We start from the raw sequence: 22,813 nt of genomic DNA, 5'->3' as shown, positions 1-22,813 counted from the left end.
TGTGGAACAGATTAGGCAATTACACTTCACCTTGGGCAAAGACAAATTCAATTACCCACTGCCACCTGATTTTTAAGAGAAACTGTAAGGGATCAGCACAGTATAGAGTATTTCTCTTACCTCATTGAATTCCACATCCCTTGTGGCTGCCAAGTCAAACCCTTGCTGCTGGCTCTCATACTGGAGGACCCGGATCATTATCTGGTAAGCTGTCCTCACGTCGTTGCCATACAAGCTGTGTGTATATTTGGTGGCATTCTGCAGCGCTCTCACAATCCGTATGGTTTTGTCTCCATCCAACTTGGTCTCATTGTGGTGCAACTTCTCATTCTGAATCAGATAAAAAGGAATAAAAAATCCTATTATATATATTGTTATAATATATAACAATAAAGCAAAACTCGATGGCAAATGTGAGAGCCAGAAAAGCACCAGTGTCCTGATGGAAAATGAGGGTGTTCAAGGATGCAGTCAAAAGATTGAGTGCAGAGATATCAAACTGGAGTCCAAACTGATCTTTATTTACAAAATAAAGGGGAAACTGAGAAAACCCAGCTTACCATGATTTTTAGATCCACAAAAGTGTTAGTGGTGCAGTTGAAAAGCTCAGGAGGCAGCCAGCCCTTCTCAATGTTACAATGGCGAACGGCATTTCCTGAAGGAAACAAAGCATCAATGGAAAACAATGTTCTGCATTGGGCAGGGTAAATATCCATAGATTTCAACTATCCTAGGCTTTCAGATTTCCTACATTTTCAAGTTGCTCAAAGCTACACATGTATTTCAATTTCCAAACAGGATTCCTGTAAGAGAGAAGTTAAAGACTACCAATCTTCAGGAATTGCTTTCCCCAGGCTTTGGAGAAAAGTCACGCAAACTCCAAGCTCTGCCCAACTGCTCTCAGCCTCACTGCCTGATTGTTCTCAAATAAATTCATTCACTTTATACCAATAAAGGGAAAGACTCTGCACTTCCTAAGTATTCCTGAAAATCAACCCCTGCTGAGATTTCTGTGCAATAGCCTATATAGGAAGATCTCCTGGACAAATGCTGTATTCATGTCAACACATGCCCACACATCTGCATGCTGCATGTGCTAAACACTTCAGCCAACATGCATAATTGTCTTTTTGCCACTTGTAAATGGACTGTGAGCAGCTTACTATTTAATTTAGCCTATTATATTTTGTACTATTTGTCAAATAATTTTAAAATGTAAGTCTTGGCTGAGAATCCTTCACCATAAATTGCAAGCAATCAAATTCAAAATTTACATTTGTGCTAGTTAATTTGCACATAACATACTGCATGTGTCTAAGCCATTTAATTACCAATATCTAAATAAGAAATATAATTAATTTTACTGTATCTAATTATATTATTTCTCTTCCATGATTAGGTGAATATAATTAAGCCTCAGTTTCTTAGTCTGAATATTCATTATTATAAAGCTTACTTTTTTGAATGATCTGTAAAATTTACTTAGAACATGCAATTACTATAAGCAACATTGCCTGCTTGTCTATAAGCAAGAGGAGACACTTAGGTCAACCACAAGAACAGTGCAGAAAACACATTTGAATTCAACTTTATACTGTTTAATCATGAAAATATTCTTCACTTAAAAAAAAAAAATCTATCTCCTAAAATCTTTAGAACAGGAGATAGGGTGACGACAAATCTTCTGCACACCTATAAGCAGCGGCCTCCCCCTAGAAATATTTGTGCCTGTCACATAACTTTTTATAATTCCCTGAGCCTAAGGAGCACTCACAGCAGAGAGTTACAAGGTCCAGAACCAAGACAGTTTTCATTTCCTACAGAACAGACTTTGGAAAAGATTGGGAACAATATTTTCAAAAATCTGATACATGTTTTCAGAGACATATATGAAAAAGCAGATTGTCATTTGCCTATTGTACAAAACAACACAGCTCATCTACTTTATAATAGGTGTTTTTCAGGTGCTTCACTCATGGAAAAGATATTGTGTGGAAAAATACGAGTTTTGTTGCAACTCTTAGCTTTAGTAGGCTGCAACCCTAGTAAAACAGTCATCAGGAATATTATTTTCCTAATTTTACCTTTGTCCAGAGGAACTGTATGACTAAAGATACTTATAAATCACTAGAAGTTAAAAGTTACATGTGTAAGAATTGCTTGATAAATAGAAATTTGCCTATATTCTATAAAAATAGATATCTATATTCTATAAAAATAGAAAATTGAACTCTGCTTTTTTGAAAATAGATAATTTCTGGGCTTTGTACATGTTTATCTGCTGTACTGTTGTATTTATTTATTTATTGCCAGTATTCCAAATGTATTTTTACAGCTCTCTGATTTCAGCTAGCTATACTTTTCTGCTCATGCTTAAGCTATGCTGCAATCTCTAGAATTAATTAATGAATTTATGCTATTCCCTATGTACACTTTTTTCTTTTTTTTTTTTTAGAAGAGGCATGCAGCTAAAGTAGGTAATTATTTAACCCAGGGAACTTACCCATTGAGCCCTTAGGACAAGGCACAGCAGCTGGCTGGCCAAACTTGGTCTGTGGCCACCAAATACCAGCTTCAAAAGCTTTGGGACAGCCATTATAAATTACTGAAAGCAGAAAAAGAAATGATGCAATTTTTCTGACAAGATAAAAGTCACAACAATGAGACATTTCAACCTGCCTGAAGGACCTTCCTGTAATTCTAAAGCCCTGCCAGGATACCTGTCCTCTGCAGTGCTTTCCAAGCTGTAACCCATCAGTTGCTCCTTATCCAGCAGATTAGAAAGACAGGTACAGGCAGAGGAGAGCTCAGGATGATTATGGGGCTCTGGATTTTGGCTCTGCCTATCTCTGTTTGCTTCTTTATTGTGGGAAAACATTTCTCCTTCATTTCACCCACACACTGTGGTGAGATGGCTGCTGCAGCAGCTTTGTGCTGATCACAGGAGGACGGTGGGTGGGTGGGTGGGTGACAGGAAAGGCAGGATGGGCAAGATGGGGAAGAAAGGCAGAGTGCACAAGGTGCATGGCACAGCCTCTGTGGGCAAAAGGTGTGAGGGCTCTCACCTGCCTCTTCAGCTGCAACTCAGCAATACAACACTGCACTGGCAGATGAACTCAGGTTTAAAGAAAAGTTGGTGTTAGTCTTTTGCTCCCCCTAACACACCTCAGCTCGCTATTTGAGAAAAATTAAAGAGATAATAGTTTTTTTCCCCATTTCCTCAGCCCCCGTGAGTCACACTGGCACATATCTAGGAGGAGGGGTGTATGTTTAGGCTGCTGCAGCCCCCACGGCCCCCATTGCTGGGGCCATCCCGCTGGGCTCACACGGCCCCAGGACGCGGCCGCCGCAGCGTCCCCGATCTGCCAGCGGCTGTGACGGGCGCGGCGAGCGGCAGCACGGGCAGGGCAGCGGGTACCTTCACAGCCCCTGGCCGTCACTTCTGCAAACGGGTTGTCGCAGCGGTTGCACTGCCGCCCGATGACGCCGGGTTTGCAAGGACACTGCCCCGTCTCCATGTCGCAGGCGCGCGTGTGGGAGCCAGACGGGAAGCAGTCGCAGGGGTAGCAGGTGTCACTGCTTTGGGGCCTGTAGTAATTGGCCTAGAAAAAAACAAAATTATAGACACGAGGTATTCCAAACCGCTTACGTTTCTGAAACCTGCTCCAGCAGTATGCACGTCATAAAAGGGCTCATTTTGCAGAGCATAGATAAAAATTACATCACTATTATCAGAGACCCTGGGTTTGTGTTGCCATTTGCAGCGGAGCCACAGGGCCCACGTTACTCCTCGGGCACTTGTTGCAATTGCCCACTAAACATATTCTTGGAGGATTTACAGTTTTCTCAGCTTTGCAATTCTGCTCTTGTATGGCACGACTGAGCCACTAAGGAAACTTCCTGCACTGTGCATTTGTGTTTCACGTAGAGGGTGGAGAGCACGCAATGATCCCATATTCAAATCGCCTCTGCACATGCTTTTGATCTGAGACATTAGGATTGCGCAAGAGCGGGGAGCTGGCACCCCACTGACTCCATTTAATGCAACAGTTGCTGTGTGTCCTGCTGGCATTTTGGAAAGGAGCAGGGGGCCAGATTCACAGCCGCCAGTCTGCACAAGCCCAGCTCCTCTGATGTCATTCAAGCCAGTTGTAAAACCTATTGTGAGAAGTCCTTTGTAAAACCTTCATGACGAGGTGCCTCCCCTCCCATGTCCCCCATCTGTCCCTGCCTGTCCATGGAAAACTTGTCAGAGATGGCAGTGAGGAAAGCATTTAGCCCTCCAGCTCTCTCCAGCTGCCCGGCCTATTGCCGGCCACAGCACAGGCGAGAGCTTCCCCCAGCTGGCCCGAGCTGTTTCATGGCTGTTACTCACTTGTGATACACAAAACCCCAGACACTCCTCTGCACCCCGGTCTGATCTCCCCCGATAAACCAGGCTGCACTTCAGAGATCAGAGCCAGGCTTTCATCCTCTCGGTTTGGTTTTCCAAACACAAATAAGATAAGAGCTGTACAGTATGATTTGGAGAAGGGTGGTGCCAGCAAAATGTTTTGGGTAATGATTAACTCCACTGTGCACATACATACATATGTGATACAAAGCACAACTGTGTGTACTTTGTCTCAGATATCACTTGTAATTATTAGTGCTACAGTTACTTTTTAAACTAAAGAAATTTTGACTTAAGACTGGTTTCTTTTGCTTACCTTGCAGTGGCATTCTCCATTGGTCTTATTGCAATCGGAATCAAACCCTTTACTAGTCTCACAATTACATGGGCCACAAATGGGATTTCCCCACCAACCTCTGGGACAAGGTAGGTCGATCCTATTAAAGAAAATCAAATTGAAAGAAAATTATTTTAAGTTCCCTCTTAAAAAGTGTGAAAAAAAAGCTTTGCGCCAAATCTGCACTCAAACTCATCAGCTTACAAACAGTAATATATCTCAAACAACAATCAATACATATATAAATATAAATTCACTATAATGTGGGAAAATTTAGAATATCAGTGCTATGAAACACTAGAGGGAATGTTTCTCTAAGTATATTCAAGTGCAGGTAGCTCTGAGCCTGTGCCCTGGTTTATCTACCACCACAAACTTCTTGGGGTACAGCTCCCCAACACTTTATATCCCACTCCCTATCCTGCCCCAGCCCTACTGTGAGCAGCAGGGCTTCTTGTCCAGCCCACAGGGACACCAGCACAGGTGCAAAGCTGTCTGCAAGCTCATCCTATAAAGAAAAGCCACCAGTTTCAGCCAACCTGGCTTTCTCGGACTGTTCACTACAAGGTCTGCAAAGCCCTGGTCTGCCACAGGAGAGACAGGGGACAGTGTTTGGGGACATGGAAGAGGGGAGGGTGGCTGCTTTGATCTGGACTGTGGATCAAAGACTATGATTCAGACTGAGTGTAGCAGCACTGGAAGCTAAGCAGCAAGCCAAAGGCCACCCCTGCTGAAGGAAAACCCCCATTCTCACTGATACTATTTCTTGTGGGTGAGCCTCTGAGCAGGTTGTCCCACAGATGTCCCAACACTAGTTCTGGCAAGGAGACCTCTGATTCTCTGATAGCTGGGAGTCTTTGTCAAGCAATAGCCTGAAGGACAATGGCTCTGAGACCTGGATCATGGTAATGCACAAGGTATCCCCTCCCTGCTGCTCATTGTAGGAAAGAAAAGCTATTTGCCTCTGTTTTAAGGACCACTACCAATTTTATTTACAGTAATTGCTAGGTTTGTACTTCTATGCTTTCGAATATGAAAACCACAGTGTTGCACTTGACACGATGTCAGCAGATAATGACAAGGGACAATGTCTCTGTGTCTCTAATCCAGAGGAATGAAAGACAAATCTGGCAACAGCACGGCCAACATTTTCAAGCCCACACAACAAAAGGCAGAGGAAGAAGCTTGCAGTTTTCAAAGGGAAGGAAACATCACATGAGACATTCCTAAATGGGCAGACAAATGCACTTCATTTGCACATCATGAATGGCCCATATTACAGTAAATCAAAGCTCCGCCTCTGGGATAGGGCCGGTTGCTGAATGCTTATCTGAGACCAGGAAGCTGCTGACAAGGGAATCAGCATGTTTCTCCCACAAAGCAACAGACACAGGCCCCCAGACTGTCCAGAAGTGATGGCTCTTTGCCAGCCCAGGAACTGGACCTAAACTGCAAAGAGACTTTATCCTGCTACAGGCCACCAAACTGGTGCATCACTCTGTGTGCTGGGGAAGCTGGAGGAGAGGTGCAGAGAAAACTCAGGCCAAGTCCACCACAAAGTACAGGTGAGATCCAGTGCTGTGTTACAGCAGAACTGGCTGAGCTCCTGAGAAGCTGATGAAGAAAAGTGGCTCCTGAATAACATGGAAGATTGTCTAGTTTCTGGGAAGAGCTCAGGAATGCCAAAAGGCAATAGAGCCGGAAATACCACTCAAATTATAAAGGAAAATTTATCAGAGCAGAACAGGAAGTGGGAGGACTACTGCGTTAGATGAAGAGCTACCTGGAAGGATCAAGAAACCAAGGACAAAATAATTCTCTTACTTGCTTTCGCAGTACTGTCCATAGTAGCTTTGTCCACATTCACAGGTGTAGCCGTGGGATGAGCTAGGTTTGTGCACACATGTGGAGACATGCTCACATGGGTTCAAGTTACATACATCAACACAGTCTCTCCCAAAGTACCCTGGGGAGACAAGGTAAGAAAATTACAGCAAGCATTGTAATTTATGATTTGCATGTCTCCAAAAGACTGTCTGTCTTAAGCTTATACACTAATAACACATCTTCGATAATCAGCAGATTCCCTCTGAGATAATGTCAGAAATGAAGCACTCTTTTCCCTCTCAGACAAAACGATAGTAAGCCATTCTTTTTGACAGTCTGTTACCATGCTTGAGGCACCCTTGTGCCTTTGGTTCCCACTTTTATATTCAGGGCATGTGCTACAAATAGTTTTGTATTCTCTTGCTGCATGTTTGGGAGGTGACTGCTGGGTGCTGACAGCATGTGCTGGCTACATGCTCCAAAACAGAGAAAACATTCGAAGTATCTTGATTAGGATGCAGAGTGAGAGACTGAAATTCAACAGCAGAAAAGGCTGAGAAAGAAAAAGGAAAAAAAAAAAAAAACAAAAACAAACCCCAAAGACAAGGGGAGGTGCACAGGAGTTCTTTGGACCAGAGACTGTCTTTCTGTTTGGTGGATACATTGCCTGGATTCTTAGCCCAGGACTGCAGCTTCCAGGGTCCTACAGTAAGAGTGGGAGGGGCAATACTGATGGGAAGAGGAAGAATCAGCAGACACTGCCAGCATGCTGCTGCTGCTGTGCTGCTTCTGATGAGCACATGAAGGTGTGATCCAGCTCCTATATGAGTGGTCACCATGTTACCTGGGTCACAAACACAGGAGTAGCTGTCCCAGTCGTCACTGCAGTAGCTGTTCTGGGGACAGGGGTTGGAATCACATGGGTTATCCACTTCACAGCCCTCCCTTACGTTAATCTTGATAGCCTGTTTCATGTTGAGTGTCGCTATGTTTGTAGATGTCTCTCCCATTCTTACTCCCTGGTGACAAAAAACAGTTATTTTAAAATTAGAATCTTCTTTCAGAGTACAGTATTATGTGTTTCACTATTTTCATCAATGAGGTTACATTTTAAAGAAATCACCTGATGAGCCAAACCCAGACTTTTTTTTTTTTTTCAAATGTTCCTCCCCTATGTGATCAGATCTGTACCTGGCAAAGTGGGTAGACATTAATATTTTGATTCTTAGATAATTTTTATGGAGGAAACAGAAATGTTTGAGGATAGATGAAAAAGAAACCTCCCACATTTTCACCTGGGTGAGTTTTCTCACAAGTTCAAAATTTACTGCTACACTTTTCATTTCATACCTGCATACATCCATAAAATCCCTGCTGAACAGAGACTTGATCTCCAGAGACACCTCCCACAATGATGCTTTTCATTTTCAATCCAGGTAGTTGATTTCCAATCTGCACAGTGCTCTGTGAGGAAAAGAACAGCTGATAAGGAGCACTATCATCCTCTGTGACACAGACAGCCTGCTTTCTGTAGTGATGGAGTCAAGCAGTAGCTGACAGTAGATTACATAACAAATACCAAAGCAGTGAGGAGCCAGACATCAGAATGTGTTTTTTTAAGACTTCTTTTAAGATATCATAAAGCTCAATAAATTAGTACCATTGATTAGGCATAAATCACTGCAGAACATGTCTCACAGCATAGATACTTGTCCACAGTCCTTTATCCTACTTTCTCCTAAAAGCCCTAAAAGCATTTGTGCAGTGCTGAGTGGCAAGGTTATAATGCTGCCTTACCTGGTACATCCCATAGTCCAAGGACATGACAGCAAGGTATTTGAGATCTTTACCATCTTTCGCACTCTTCAGCTCTATTAATAAATGATGCCATTCCCCATCACTGACCCGTGACTGGCTCATCTTCAAACTGGCAACCTGGCTCAGGCCACTGTACACTTCAAACTGCACATAGTTATTCAGTATCTGTTGGGGGGAAAAAAATAATATATTTTTGTGCTACATATTTGTACTTGATGCAGAAGGTGGTGGAGGGCAGGAGAGTAACATTTCTTAAGACAACTCAAAAGGAAGAAAAACCCTGAAGAGATGGGAATACTTGCAAGAACTCCTTGTATAACTTTAGACATTCAGACTCCAACTTCCCTTATGAGCAAAAAACCCCTAAAGCAATAGATGCATTTTTTTACATCCACTACTACCTCTGACTAGACAAATAATCTTAAATGAATATGATTTTTATAATAATATTTTGATAATTCACTTCTTGATCTTTGTAAAAGGCTAAAGTAATGGTATGTTTTTATTGACATGCATTTAGTTAGGTGGATGAAGCTATGTAGTTCATCTGACCATATCCACTGCTGGGGAAGTATCAATTCTTTTCTAAGCAAAGGCAGCCACACTTTTACCTGAATGTTGATCTTGGATGCAGCCCCAGCATTGGCTTGCATTAGCATGCCATTGACTTTTCGGGTTCTGAACATCAGCCCAATGTACCATGGCACAGAGATGGTAATGTCAAGGTCACTCCAAATGATAATGCTCTCACCACTGAAACGCTGAGGAGAAGGCATTGCTGTGAATCAAAATACAGAAGAGAAACAGTTTTTATCCTTCAGGACAAATGGTAAGAGGAAAAATGTTGCTATGTCACAGTGATGACACAAGGGAGCTAGATCCTCTTCCAGTGAGCTATATTCAATCTACCATGGATGAAGAGCTGGTCTAGGGGAGTTACAGTGAAGCAGTTGATAATACTGCAAATTCACAACCTACCCCAGTTGTGGGGGAGGCATCTTGTCTTGGTGCCTGTACTAAAAAGCAGCACTTCCACACTGCTATGGCGTTACCCACGTGAGAGCTGTTCCTAGAAAGGCAAGCTCAGGATCTCTGCTGATACAGTTCTGCTGGTGAGTGGGTGGACAGAGCAGGAAGTATGAGGGCAATAGTTGCTGCAAATATTTTCAACATAACCTTGACTACCTGCTTCTAATTAACAGATTAAACACAGGAAAAGGCTGGGAGGCAACAGGAAATATGAATTAATTATGAATACTCCAGAGCCAGATTATTCAGCTGCCCCAGCTATGCAGCCTTTTCACAGGGAGAAAGTTTGTGTGGAATTGCCTAAAACATCTGCCTCAAATATCCTGAGGTGACAGCTGCAAAACTGCCCCCCCTCTCTAACCTTGCACAAGCACAGCTCCTATGGGGTGACACCAACGACAGCCTTCAATAGAAAGCACTTTGCTGATGGAAAATAGAGGAACATCCATCCCCTTGGACTTTTAAAGTTGTTTCCATGGGTAATATGAGCTACAGTCCCATGGATTAGTCGATCCCATTGATTAGAAGCACAAATTAAGCCATGGGAGATCTGTGCTATTTGCAACACCTCATATGACACCTCCACCACATGTGGAACCTTGCAGTGGGATCTGCAGTCAGCCCCTGCTTGACATCCTTGCTTGTGGGCATGTTGGTGAAGTTCATGGCAGCTTTTTGCCAGTGGAAACAGGCCTTAGAGACTGGGTACAACCACCACAGATTAGCACCCAGCCTTTTATTTCATTATGAGCTGAAATAAAAAGTGAAATGTCAGTGAAATGACAGGGCTTAACAGTCTTCTCCACACTACCTTATCTGCTGACATTGTCTGGATTTTTTGTAGTAGGAGAGATCACATATATACAAATGCATATGTGTTACTATGTGATGGTAAGTCCTTAGAAAAAGGTTGAGGGATGACACCATAACAGAAAATGGAGTCAAATTGATGTTAAGTTACATTTTTTTGAGGAATAAAGCCAAACCCCAAATTCTTGTATGTCTGCCTTGCTAGTGTCTATAAAGGGAAAGGCTGGGGTGGATAGTGGAGTGCAGGAGTTAAAGTGCAAGCCCTTTAGCTCCCTGTTTGTGAGAAACAAAAAGTCAGGGACTAGTGGGCTACCACTAGTCAAGCCAGTGGTGTAACTTGACTTGCCCTTCCTTAAGATGTGGTTACCCAACCATGCCACATCAGGCTAAGGGCAGGCAGTCCCAAGGGGCAGCCCTTCTTCCCTCCTGTTCCAGCCTGTGATCTTCCCTTTGCAGTCGTATCACAAATGCCAGAGAGGGCATATGGTGGAACAACTGCAGCACAGACTGCTATTGAAAACCAGATGGCAACTTAAAAAAAGACTGTCACCAGCTACAGATATCCTTAGGTTGCTTAAAACCTGAATGCAGTGCTTGAGTTCTGGCTCTCTGGGCCAGGGCACAATTCATCAGCCCACACTGCACCACATTAATGTAAAAGTAACCAGAACATCAATGTTGAGCAGGATTATTTTCTCTTGCTTCACCTGTGCAAAAGTTAGCCTTCCTCCTCTACCCTGCCGACCTTCACAATGACCTCAGCTTCCAACTTTGCTGCTGGTTTTCTGGATTGTTGCTGAGATTTTTGAGCCTATCTGCCTCTGGAGTGCAGAGGAGGATGCAAACTTGCGGGTTTCCCACCTATTGAAGGCTGGGAATGCTGTTTGCGAGCACTTTGCCTTTGCTCCTGGGAGAGCAGGACTGGCATGGCAATTAGCTGCCTTCTCCCTTTTCTCACTGGTGGTGACTTTCTGTACTTGCAAATACCATTCACTTCCCACACCTTCTCCCAACTTCCCTCCCTTCCCTGGGGCCAGGGCACACCTTCCCCAGCTAGTTAAATAGAAATTGCCATTTGTCAGCCCCCTCTGACCTCCTTCCTTCCCCCAGCCCTTCCTCATGCCTGGGAGCAGGAGTGTCCATGGAGGGGATGGCTTCATCCACTGTCCCCAGATGGGGCATGACCTCTCCTGCCACCACAGATGCCCACGTGCTTTCCAGCACCTCCCTGCCATCGGCAGTGATGCAAACTCATTGTGCGCTCAGGGTTTGTCACTCGGAAGCACTGCCTGTGTATCTACATTCACTCTAAAGAGAGTCCTACATTTAACAGGCCAGCAGAAAGACATGAGGGCTATTCCCTGTGGAGGGCCTGGGAAACATGCTGCCAACATCCCACTGGATGTCACCTGCAGTGTGGGTGCTGGACATGTGGAAGCTTATGTTAGGAGCAGACCAGTGGTGTTCAGCCCAAGGCTAGTGCAATGACACTGGCCATCCAAGAGTGAGTCAGACACAGCTGCTTCACAGAATTGCAACACCTAATAGTTTAAAAGAATTAAATTACAATAAAGGTAAAACTATTTTTTCCTTAATTTCCTTAATTTTCCTTCTATATATCAGTAGAGGGAGATGGGAGCTGCCAGAAGGTGAGTTAACAGGTTCTAGGAGGGTGGTAAAACACCCTGTCCTCACTAGTGCAGACCCGATCCCAGAGCTTTTGAAGAGCAGGAAATGAAAAAAAGGTTAATTGATAACTTGCCAAAGTCTTTGTCCTCTGTTAGCCTGAAGCAGAACCAGCACTGCCAAAGGGATTGAAGAAACGCAGCACTCCTACTCAAAAATGCAAATATTCTATCTAAGACTTTTTAAAAAATAACTGCCTAATAATAGCTAATGCTCTTAGGATCATAGCTGAGCATTCAAATAAGCAATTTGAAAGAGTATAGCATAAGTATAGCATAAGTATAGCATAACTGTGGTTCCTCCTGACTTTAACTTTGGGCTCCTGAAATCTTTGGTCACATTCCATTTCTTTCTTGGCTTGCAATTTTTCCACAGGGACATTGGCCCACACATACCATCAAAGAACCAAGCAGCCTGCTGCCTTCAAAGTATCAGAAAAACCCCACAAATTGAGGCATCAGCAAGAGCACGGGGTTTTTCAGTGACAAATGGTACATGCAGGAATGCACAGTGCTGGGGGCAGAGGTGACAGCTGGGATGGTGGGGAGGCAGTGCTGCTGTGACTGCCATCATCTCTATCAGCTGAATTTAAACTGAGTTTCCAAGGATGGCTGCAGGATAGCTCCTACATGATTTCCTAAGTCCCAAACTTTGTGGATTGGTCTTGAGTTTGAGAAAATAGTAAATAAAACAAACATCTGATCAAATTCTGAATTTCCATTTGAAAATCAGAGGGAAGGATAGTCCTTGCATGTGATAGCAGTACTCCCCATTTACACCAGTACAGGACACACCATAGCTGGGCCCTGGCACTCCCTTCAGGATACATCAGAGTGGGTTTGTAGCACAGAGAACAGCCCACTACAAAGAAAACTCAAGAATTTCACCAACAAACATACTTGACATGAGACACATGGAAAAATCAGATCTTCATACAAACCTGTGAAGCTCAAAATATTTGAGGAGTTGCTACAGAAAGCAGGTATCAGGCTATGGGTAATAACAGCTCTGGGGTCCCTGTGAGGTGGAGCATAGGAAGAGGTCTGCATCATTCCTTTTCCCTGTTCTTCACTCTGCAAACCTTTATCTCCAAGACAGAAACTTCACCATGTGTCCTCTCCTCTTAACCTAATATCGCTGCTTCTCAGGAAAGGGAAGAGAAATTGCCACTACCTAGACCTGGCCCAGAAGAAGCATGTTTTCTTTGCTGGAAGCATCCAAGAAGACTCCAAAGGAGCAGCCACCTTACAGGACCAACCCCATGGGACTCCTCACACAGGCAACTCCTCACTTCTAGGGAAAGAACTGACTGCAAGTTCTTCACACCCTATAAAACTCACCTGCTGCTCCTTCCTTATCCTTCAGTAATGAAGTTTAACACATATATGCACATTGTGTTCAATCAAAGAGAAATCCAGTAAAACTGAAAGTGCTCTTACTTAGCACAGAATGCCTTCTTGCCAAAAAAGTGGTGATTAAAACGGCACATTCATCCTCAGTTTGAGTCAAAGCCCAGTTAAGTCAGCAGGATTCTTTCCAGTGATTTAAAGGGGCTTAGGATCAGGCATTTTTATTACAAATAATTACTAAATACCAGCCAAGTTCTTGGGAACTACTTTGCTTATGTAAGTAAATCAATGAAAGCTGCTCTTACTCATGACAGCATGTCATCTACTATATAGGGAATCTCTAAAATTATTTCAAATAGATAATGGGTGACAGTCTTAACAGCGATCTTCTGTTACCCTTAAGCATCACAGCAGGACATATGTGCTGTGAGATGGTAATGACAGGCAATGAAATATGCACACACGATGCACACAGAGCTCTCTGCAGCCTACCTTGCTCACAGTTTTTCCCTCCATAGCGCACGGGGCACTCACAGATGTATGTGTTCCACTTGTTGATGCACGTGCCTCCATTCTGGCACCAGTTGGTTTCACAATAATTCCTCTGCGCTGCACAGCCTGGAATTTAGGAAAACCATTTATTTTGTATTACTTTGTATGGTTTTAATAAGAAAAAGACTCTGAATGACTGTATTTGAGTTTTTATGTGAAAAGAAGATATGACTGTTATAGGTTTGGTTTTTTGCTTTTTCAAAAAAATATTTTTGAAGTCAGGGAAGCAAAACGTGGATGGCAAAAGTTTATGTAAGCTGATCATATGTTAAATGCATAAAGACAAGTCTGTCTATCAAAGGCATATGCTATGACTCCCTCCTTAATCCACAATCAATGCAGCATACTTTAAAACTGCAGTTTAGCTCTTACACAGACTTTCAGCAGCATGGACAGAAGGGACTTTCCATTTTTGTGTGTAAGAGACAACTTTAGGATGATGAGAACATTCTGTAAACCTAATCGCCAGAACTAATCCTGATCAGGGAGCCAAGGACTGGAAACCAAATCAGAACCTCTAACAGACTGCTCCATGAAGCAGGTTTCACATTTGGGGGATTGCAGAATTTTATTTACAGAACAAACACAATTTATTAAAAAGTCATTGTACGTGTTGTCTTTTTCATGAACAAATCCCACTGGCTTTCAGAGCAAAATGACATTTAATAGGTAGTTAAAAAATAGAAGATGAAATTTAGGAGTAAATTCCTGGCTGAAACTCCCAGCAATGCAGAAAGTCTAAACAAGCCCAGTCCTTTCCTGTGTGCTGCTGAATTCTGGAAGTGTGCCCTGTGCCATGGGCTATTGTATGCCTCCCTGGCAAAGCTGTGGACTGCACCTTGCTCAAACAAATGCGGCCTGGCCAGAGATACAATGGCAGCAATGCCATACAGCACCTTAAGTCCCTGTGCCATAGCTGCTTTGCCCTCAACGGTGGGCAAAGGGGTCATTTGCACAGAACCCTGTGCCCCCTTCCCTTTCCTGGGGTTCCTTGCAGTGCCAGCCTCCTTGACACCCTAAGCCGTGCCACACGCACCGCTGTGGCAGGGACGTTTCTGGTGTTGACCTTTGGGGCACTAGCTGCCCATACCTGGCAGAGTGCCATTATTGGCAATGAAACCAGCCATGTCGATGGGCTTGCTGTCGATGGAGAGGTTCCTCATGCAGCCGATGAACTGCCTGTTGTGCACCGGGAAATCCTCAGGCAAATTTGGGACACCACCAAGGAGGAGAGGACCAGTTAGGTCCAAAGATCTGAAGAAACAAAGAAATGCCCATAATTTATTGCAAAGAATTTGTTTCGTTTTGTTCTTTATCTTACTCCTTACATAAGCACATTTAAGCTGCACTTCCCTCTGCTACATGAGCACTTCCAGAGCTTGTAATCAAAGGACTGTCAAGTAATACTAGCTTTTAACATAGGAGTTGTCATGTGCATATAGAATCCAGTGACCTGTCCCTAACAGCTGCTAGTATGCAGAAGAAAATGAAAATTAGAAAAATGTGTAGCGACAGGAAACTTCTTTATGACACCAGTCATGCAGGGACTGGCTGATGCCACTCAGCACAAGGTTGAGAAGCAGTACAATTTTATGTAATTAATTAATCATTATATAGTGCCAGAGGATTTTAAAATCCTCTGAAGATCTTAGTCTTAATGACATTTAGTGGATGTAGGTTCTACTAAATGACTCCACACTGTGTGAGAAGTGTTGTCATCTGGTCATTTGGATTAGCCCCAGTTTTTACAGTGTGCCTCTCTTGGGATATTAGAGCACCATGTGTATCTCAGTGGTCTCTCTGCTATCACTCGTTACTTTATATCCCCCTATGTTTCTTGCTGCTCATCTGCTCTTTTAACTCAAAAGTACTAATTTTTTTTCATTCTTCACAGAAGAACCTTTCTCACACCCAATGATTTTCAACAGTTGTTTGTTTATATTGTTTATTTCTACTCCTTTTAAGATAGCACTCTTAACTTAAATGATGGAAGTAATTCCACATCCCAAACTAAACTTGGTTACTTTTTCTTGTTATGTCATATCTGTTTTTCCAGTTTACTGGTTTAATCACTTAGTGCTCAGTGTTAATTGCCTACTGTTGACTCTCCACTGGAAAAAGACAATGAGTGGAAAATCCTTACTTTTTTGAGCCAGTCTGAGTTCCCTGGGCAGCACAGGTGTAGTTTCCAATGAGGCTCCCAAAACGCACGGCCACTGCAGTGTCACAGTCGTCCACAGTCACCACAGCCACCTTCTCTCCAGATGGCCCATGAGGAATTCCTAATCGGCCAATGTTTGGCTTCAAAAAATAAATGGCACATGTCACACACATGGGATTGAAATGCTGGTTCAGTCAGCTCAACAACACACTTCTTACTGCTCCGTAAAGAGAAGAAAAATAAAAGATGTAAATAAAACAGCAGAAAGGTTGTCCCAAGACATTTAGGCAAGATAAAACCGTGATGGATGACTTCAGTCAGAGTCTACACACGTGCAGTATGATACACAGGGTGGTCAGAAGTGGCTTTGGTCTTTTCCACAGCTGAACCACTTTGGCCCAAATCACATCAAACAGGTTTTTTCTCACTTCTGCATAGTAAATTCTAATAAATTATGCTCATTTTGCACCTCTTCACCGCAAGGGAATGAAAACCCTAAAATGATGCATTATTACAATTGAGGCTTAAATTAAAGGCTTAAATCACATTTTCTCTGATGGACATACTCTGTCAAGGCTACTAGAAACAGAGTTCAGGCCTCTGTAAAAGCTGTAGTGAGGGAACTTGTATGAAACCTGCTTCTTCCCACTACAAGATGGAGTGCACGAAAAACCACTGCCCATTGCTGGATCTGTGATGTATCTCAGAGTGACTGTCAGGAGATGATGTTTGCTGTGCAGAAACTCAAGAGACAGATTTGTCCAGTGGAGAAGTACATTATGACATTTAAAAAGGGTGAGTGTATAAACAGCAGCATAGCAGCCTCGGTGAAGAACTAGAAAGTCCTGTAAGAAAACTGTTTTCATGTGTAGTGTTCATATAGAGCCGAGAGGTCTTCATCTACCTCTGGTGCAAGATCTCTGAGGATATTACAGGTAAAGAGAAGCACTGAGCTGAACTCTACTGGCTTTGCAAAGGGACACCCCACAGGCATGAAGTCAGCAGGATCTGACCAGATTCACTGAAAGTCAAAACATATTTAATAGATGTGTTAATCAACAATAGCTGTATCCATATGAAAATGAAGATGGCTGGGCATCTGTATATTGCTGTACACTTGCTTTAAAACATGTACTACTTGACTGTGTTCTAAAATTCCTTATTTGTACAGCAAACAAGGAAGCAGTATGGGGATAAATTACTTCTTTCTGTTTCACTTACACACACATAAATTTGTTAAAATACTTATAGCCGCTTTCATCATCTGTATAGAGACAGATTTATTTTTAAGGGTAATTATCCAAATGTATAAAAAACATTTTAAAAACATGTTTCCTGGTGTCAATTCCAGTTGGAAAGTATTTTCCATTTCCTCTACCAAGAACTAATGTGATCACATAGTTTGGCAGTTACTCAGTATAAGGTTTTGACCTCTCTTCAGTAATATTAAGGCAGATTTTATTTTTTCCGATACTCCCTGCACTTTGCCACTGCCTAGCTTGGAAAGAAAGGAAACATATGTATTTGAAGTGCTGAAAATGTTATTGTATGCAATGATGGCAATGTTAGTGAGTAGCTTTTCAAAGTAAATGAAAAAATACATGGAAAACCAACGAACTGACAGGCAGACCTTCCCTTCCAAAATTAAAATGTTTACATTCTGGGTGCTACTTCCATTCATTTGGAGGAATGATTCGATTAACATTTATGTTCTTGTGCTTCACTGAAATAATCTATTGTTCCTTACATGGGAGCCTTGACAAAGGCAGGTTATTTATTCCCTCAGCAGGGGGGATCTGCCCAATGTTAATCATGATTGCAACCTGATGAGACTCAGCACTTTGCAGCTGCTCCTTCACAGTCACTAGCTGCAGTAGCAAATTGATTTTTTTTCTACTTTTATTTAACATAGAAACTGAAAGGTGTTTCTCTAGATGTTGACTGTTCACTGCAGTACAGATCTCTGGCATGTCTTCGGTTCTGATGACCACACAGAACCATGAAGAAAGGGAATATTCCAGTGAATGAAAATAAATCTTTCAGCAGTTCAAACCATACTTAGTTCAAACACAAGGTGATTTTCTGACCATATTAAAAGGCTCATTTGACAGCCTTTTCCCAAAATGCAAGAATATGTTAGTAGGAAAGGAAAGAGAGATATTCTGACTGATTTAATCAGGGACAAGAACTCAAAACATGTGGCAAGTACTACACACTACTCAGCTTCTCAACAGCTAACATAGGGAACACTCTATAATTGAAATAATGAGAAATAAATAAAATACTTTATCAGAGAAAGCCCAAGTTAGGAGCTCCTTCAGCAATGAATCATGGAACAGATTTTATTAATTAAATATTTTGATTAATGTTACGTATAGGTTACTGGTAATGCAAAGGATATTTAGAGCTTTTTTTTAAAAAAAAAACCACTTTGAATAGTTGCATGCAAGAAAGAGAATTAATCCCACAACAGGAAACTTGGGATCTGATGACAAGAATTCCTACTGCAGACTCTGAGACTCTCAGCACTAAATGATGAAAAATAATAAAACAACCCTACTAATTAACTGCAAAACAATGAGGAACCATGGTGAGATTAAAAGGTTAAAAAGGCAATACGACACTGGGCTGTTGCACAGATGCATATGAGGAAAGTTTCATGACACTGTAAAGGATAGAATGGGCAGTTTTGTTTTCATTTACTAAAAATACATTCCAATTACAGCAGGTGCACATAACAGCAGCCAGGGCAGTGCCAAGTTTACCATATCAAACATGCAAAATGGACTTGGCATGTTTAGCCTAGCAAAGTAAAGGCTGGAGAAGAGTTTTGGAATTAGATACCGTCACTGCAATGGACACAGTACAAGAATAAAGGGGTATAAGATGCCCATCGGTAATGTAGGCTGGTAATCACCAGGTGTTGCTCATCCACAGAAGGGATCATCTTTGGGAAAGTAGCAGGGGTGAAAACAATAAAAAGAGCCCTTTATTTGTTTATGATTATAGAAGGTGGTGTTTGCAGAGGACTGGCCTGTGTTTGACAGCCAGAATATTCTCAGAAAGAGAATAAGCAACAGTAAGTAGTACTTAGAAAATGCACCAGAAAGTGAATCACCAACACTAAATGACAGCACATACATTCACATTTCAGGCATGATCTTTGCCTTAATGAAATCCTACTGGAGCAAGACTGATCCCTAACAGTAGGAACAGCTAACACTAACCAGCATTAATTCACACTATTATTTTCTGGAAATATGTTCAGGGAGTTAAAAGCCAGACTTTCATCTGGGTACTTAGCAGTCCTTTCTGCCTGTCAGACCCATCTCCTGAAACACATGCTACCCGAAAGGCAAGTTTCATTAGCTGTGCCAATTCTGCACTCATGAATAAATGTGCAATGTGGTGTACAGGAATTTACCAGCATGACTCCCGTTAATAGTAATGCAAGTCATGTAACTGAGTTCCTGCTCATGGAGCTGAAAATTTACCTTTCGCCGCCTAACCCTAAAGGCTGCCTTTTCAGTTACTGCTTCTCCAGAAAGAAGTTGGGATTCAAATTTCAAAGACCACATGCTGTAACACTGAGTAGCAAGAAGAGGTACCAAACAGCGCCAGGAGGAAAGCCTGGTCTCCCTTAAACAAACTATGAAAGAAGTGGATTATTCCAGGACTCAAATGAAAGGAATAAAAAAAACCCCTGAGTGTTGCAGTGTTTTATCACCATCACATGATGATTCTTCAAACACTCTGTGTATCCCATAATTAAATTAATTTTGTTTGTTATACTGACTTTTATGTTTTTTATGTTATAGTCACATATAGGGTCACTTGGAGAAGAGAAAGAAACAGTCCTCAGGATCTCAGGATCCACATGTGACAGCGTAAGTCCCTTTTCCTTTTTCTCTATCTGTAAACCAAGATGAACCATACTTACGTTCCTCAGATGATGACAATTAGTACCTAAAACTGTAAACAACATAATGAAACTTAACTTTGCCTCACTGTGCTTTCATGAAGATCAGTGGTTCTGATCTGTGAGTGACAATCTCCCATCTCATGTCTAACCCATGACATTCACCCTTGCCCAGAGAGAGTCACAGGCAAAACGTGACTACAGGAATGACAGCCTCCTAGGATGTCTTTTGAACATTTCAGCTCCCTTTCTGACCATAGCAGAGATAACAGTGAGACTCATCTACTGTCCTCAGCAGTGACCTGGAGGAGTGACCTTGAGCTGCAATGGGGTATGGAACTCCCTTTGGCTACCTGTAGTGACTTTCTCAGATTGCAGTAAGAGAACACCACAGTGGAGGTATTTTACTAATTATGCCAAATCTGATTTTTGTGAAACTCAGTTATGGAGCAATGTTTGGACTTCTCCCCATAAATTCAACAGAAAGAAAGACATATAGGTTCTCCCAGGTGAAAAACCCTGAGAAGTTTAATCTGCTAACTTGTGTTGTGTAAGTGGAGACCAGACAGAGGAGAGAAAGTAATCAAAACACATCTGTTTATAGTTTGCAAATCTACTGCACCAATCCACTCTGATTCTACTTAGAACGTCAGACGTGGATATTCCCATGTATCTCAGCTTTGTTTGGATTCTCTATGTTTAAGTAAATATTTAAACTGTGAGAGCCCACACAGTTACTGATTAAAGACACAGCTGGTGTAACGATGCACAGTGAATGGAAAAGACATACAGATCAACGGACAATGGGAGCCCTTGTCCTAAACACTTAACCCTTGTATTTAGATCATATGTCCTACTGATTCCAAGTCAGGATGCAAAATTGTTGGAGAGGTTTAAGCAAGTAGTCCAATCTTTGGCAGACTTATTTTAAATTAGACCAGACTAGATAGTGTCTGTACATGTAATAGTAATACTGCAGAAGCTCAAATGTTTGTTTAGTCAATCAGCAGCAGTGGTGACACTCACATTCCTGGATCTCACCCTTTAACTAGTTAATCTGCAAGATAATAGCCTGTTCCAGAGGTCTCACAAACATTTCCTCCACCAGGAAACTTTTTTCCAACTTCCATTCTTAGATAAAAAATTGCCACTTGACTTTTCTCACAGATGCGAAGAGGGAGAGTGGTTCTGGCCAGCCATCAGAGTGTTCCAACATAATGGGTATTCCCTGAGCTCAGACTGAAAGCTGTGCTCTCCAGCCCAAACCTCAGCCAGGAGGTCTTCCGCCTGCTTTAGCCACCCCATTGAGCCTTTTGAAGGCGCTGAGGAGATGATTCAGCAGCGGACTGTAAGTATGGCCAAGACTTAGAAACAGCAAACCAGTATTGCTTGCAGATGAGACACAGCCTACCTTGTTAAACTTGGCACCAGGAGGAGACTTATTTTTTGGGGGTCAGATGTTGCATATTGTAATTTCTGCATTTGCTCAGCTCATTGTATACATTAAAAATACATTTATTTTAGAAAGTTGGTTCTTTTAGCAAAATGCTTTGCATGGCATAGCTTAATATTCAGGGCTTGGCTTGTCTTTTTAATAAGTGAAAATGTGTAAGAAAAGCCATCCTGAAGGAGTGCCAGCCTTTCAGTGATTCCAAGAGTCTGCTTACCAGACAGTAAGTTACCCTTCTGTTTTTGTTAATTAGTAGCTAATGATTTATTGGCTGTTTGGTGTGGTTAAAGGTTAAAAAGAACCTGTTTCCCAGTTATTTTTTTTAACACTCCCCCCTTCATTGTTAATGTGCTGGTTCAGACCCCACCACTCCGAAAAGTGCTGGGTGAAATATGCCTTGCACTCATACCTTTTAGGGCTCTTCACTTTTTAACGCTTCCAGCTACAGTAATAATGGAAAAAATGGAGCAACTGGCATTGTGTCCTGCTGGAGGCTGCTGCTGGGGCTCGGGCTGCCGCGGGGGTCCCCCAGCCCGGTTCCCTGGCGCTCATTAGGCCGCCCGCCAGCCGCCCCGCTGCTTCGTTAACCCGCCGGCCTGTGCTGCGCGGCCTGGTGTGGGGAGAGGAGGAACCCCTGCCATTCCCAGGCGATGCTGTGCTGCTTCACTGCTCAAAAAGCTCATTAAGGGCCCATGGCAGCGGCTCTCTCCCTGGACAAGCTGCTGGAACCCAGCCCACCCCCACCCCTCCAGGAAAATAGGTAAATAAATAAACAGGAAAAAATAAACAGGGAAAGCACATGGCTTACAGTCCTGGGGGGAGAGACTAGGAAATGCCAGAAGAGCTTAGCACGGACTTGCAGACCACTCTGATCAATCAGGAAACTCCAAATTAGGCTAGATTACAGAAACCACTAACGTTAATCTTTATTTTCTAGAGTTTCCCCCTACAGATTTCCAGAGCACCTTTAAAATAGATGGTGTGAAGAACAGATCCCGATCAGTCACCAGGGAAAGGCAGGACAAGTCATTTCACATAACCCCCTTACTCCTTTGATGTATGTATCCCCTTTATTCACTGAATATTTTAATGGAATTTCTTTATACAAATTGGCTCAAGTCTGTACAGAAACACGAGAGCCCATGACAGTGAAAAGGAAAACCAAAGAGCTTGCCATCAGTGAGTAAAAAATGCAAATCCTGAAAAGCCACCAGACCAGTTCCTTTTCCTAGAGAAACGCCCTGTAACACTAATCATCAGGATCTGAGCTGGCCCACAAAGTCAATCGAGTTTTACTGGCCTGATTTGTTATCTTCTTTAGGGCTGCATCCAGAGGCTAAACTTTGATATTCAAAGCAGGAGGCTTTCAGCACAGCTATGAGACCTGGCATTAGTGAATGGCACTTCCCGAATTGCTGCTGCTCTTCCAGTACTGGGGCAGAGATGAGGAGCAGCCCCTCCTGTAACATGTGGCAATGGCAC

General features: G+C 42.6%; 1 protein-coding gene across 1 annotated transcript in view; it reads right to left on the bottom strand.

Moving 5' to 3' along the window:
- CELSR1 (cadherin EGF LAG seven-pass G-type receptor 1) overlaps positions 1–22,813 on the bottom strand; it is a 162,539-nt gene that overhangs the window by 31,858 nt on the left and 107,868 nt on the right. The window contains exons 6-18 of the mRNA XM_014248811.2: positions 15,945–16,102; positions 14,892–15,055; positions 13,742–13,867; positions 8,987–9,153; positions 8,355–8,540; positions 7,908–8,021; positions 7,402–7,576; positions 6,555–6,696; positions 4,710–4,830; positions 3,419–3,602; positions 2,504–2,605; positions 561–655; positions 121–330 (exon numbers count right to left, since the gene is read on the bottom strand). Coding sequence (XP_014104286.2) covers positions 121–330; positions 561–655; positions 2,504–2,605; positions 3,419–3,602; positions 4,710–4,830; positions 6,555–6,696; positions 7,402–7,576; positions 7,908–8,021; positions 8,355–8,540; positions 8,987–9,153; positions 13,742–13,867; positions 14,892–15,055; positions 15,945–16,102 — 1,944 coding nt within the window. The remainder of the gene's footprint in view (positions 1–120; positions 331–560; positions 656–2,503; positions 2,606–3,418; positions 3,603–4,709; positions 4,831–6,554; positions 6,697–7,401; positions 7,577–7,907; positions 8,022–8,354; positions 8,541–8,986; positions 9,154–13,741; positions 13,868–14,891; positions 15,056–15,944; positions 16,103–22,813) is intronic.

The sequence above is a fragment of the Pseudopodoces humilis genome, chromosome 5 (assembly GCF_049639895.1).
Source record: "Pseudopodoces humilis isolate 2021_Gansu_Grassland_sample_001 chromosome 5, ASM4963989v1, whole genome shotgun sequence".
Classification (NCBI taxonomy): domain Eukaryota; kingdom Metazoa; phylum Chordata; class Aves; order Passeriformes; family Paridae; genus Pseudopodoces; species Pseudopodoces humilis.
The sequence above is the reverse complement of the archived record's forward strand: the minus strand, read 5'-3'. Positions and strand labels throughout refer to the sequence as shown.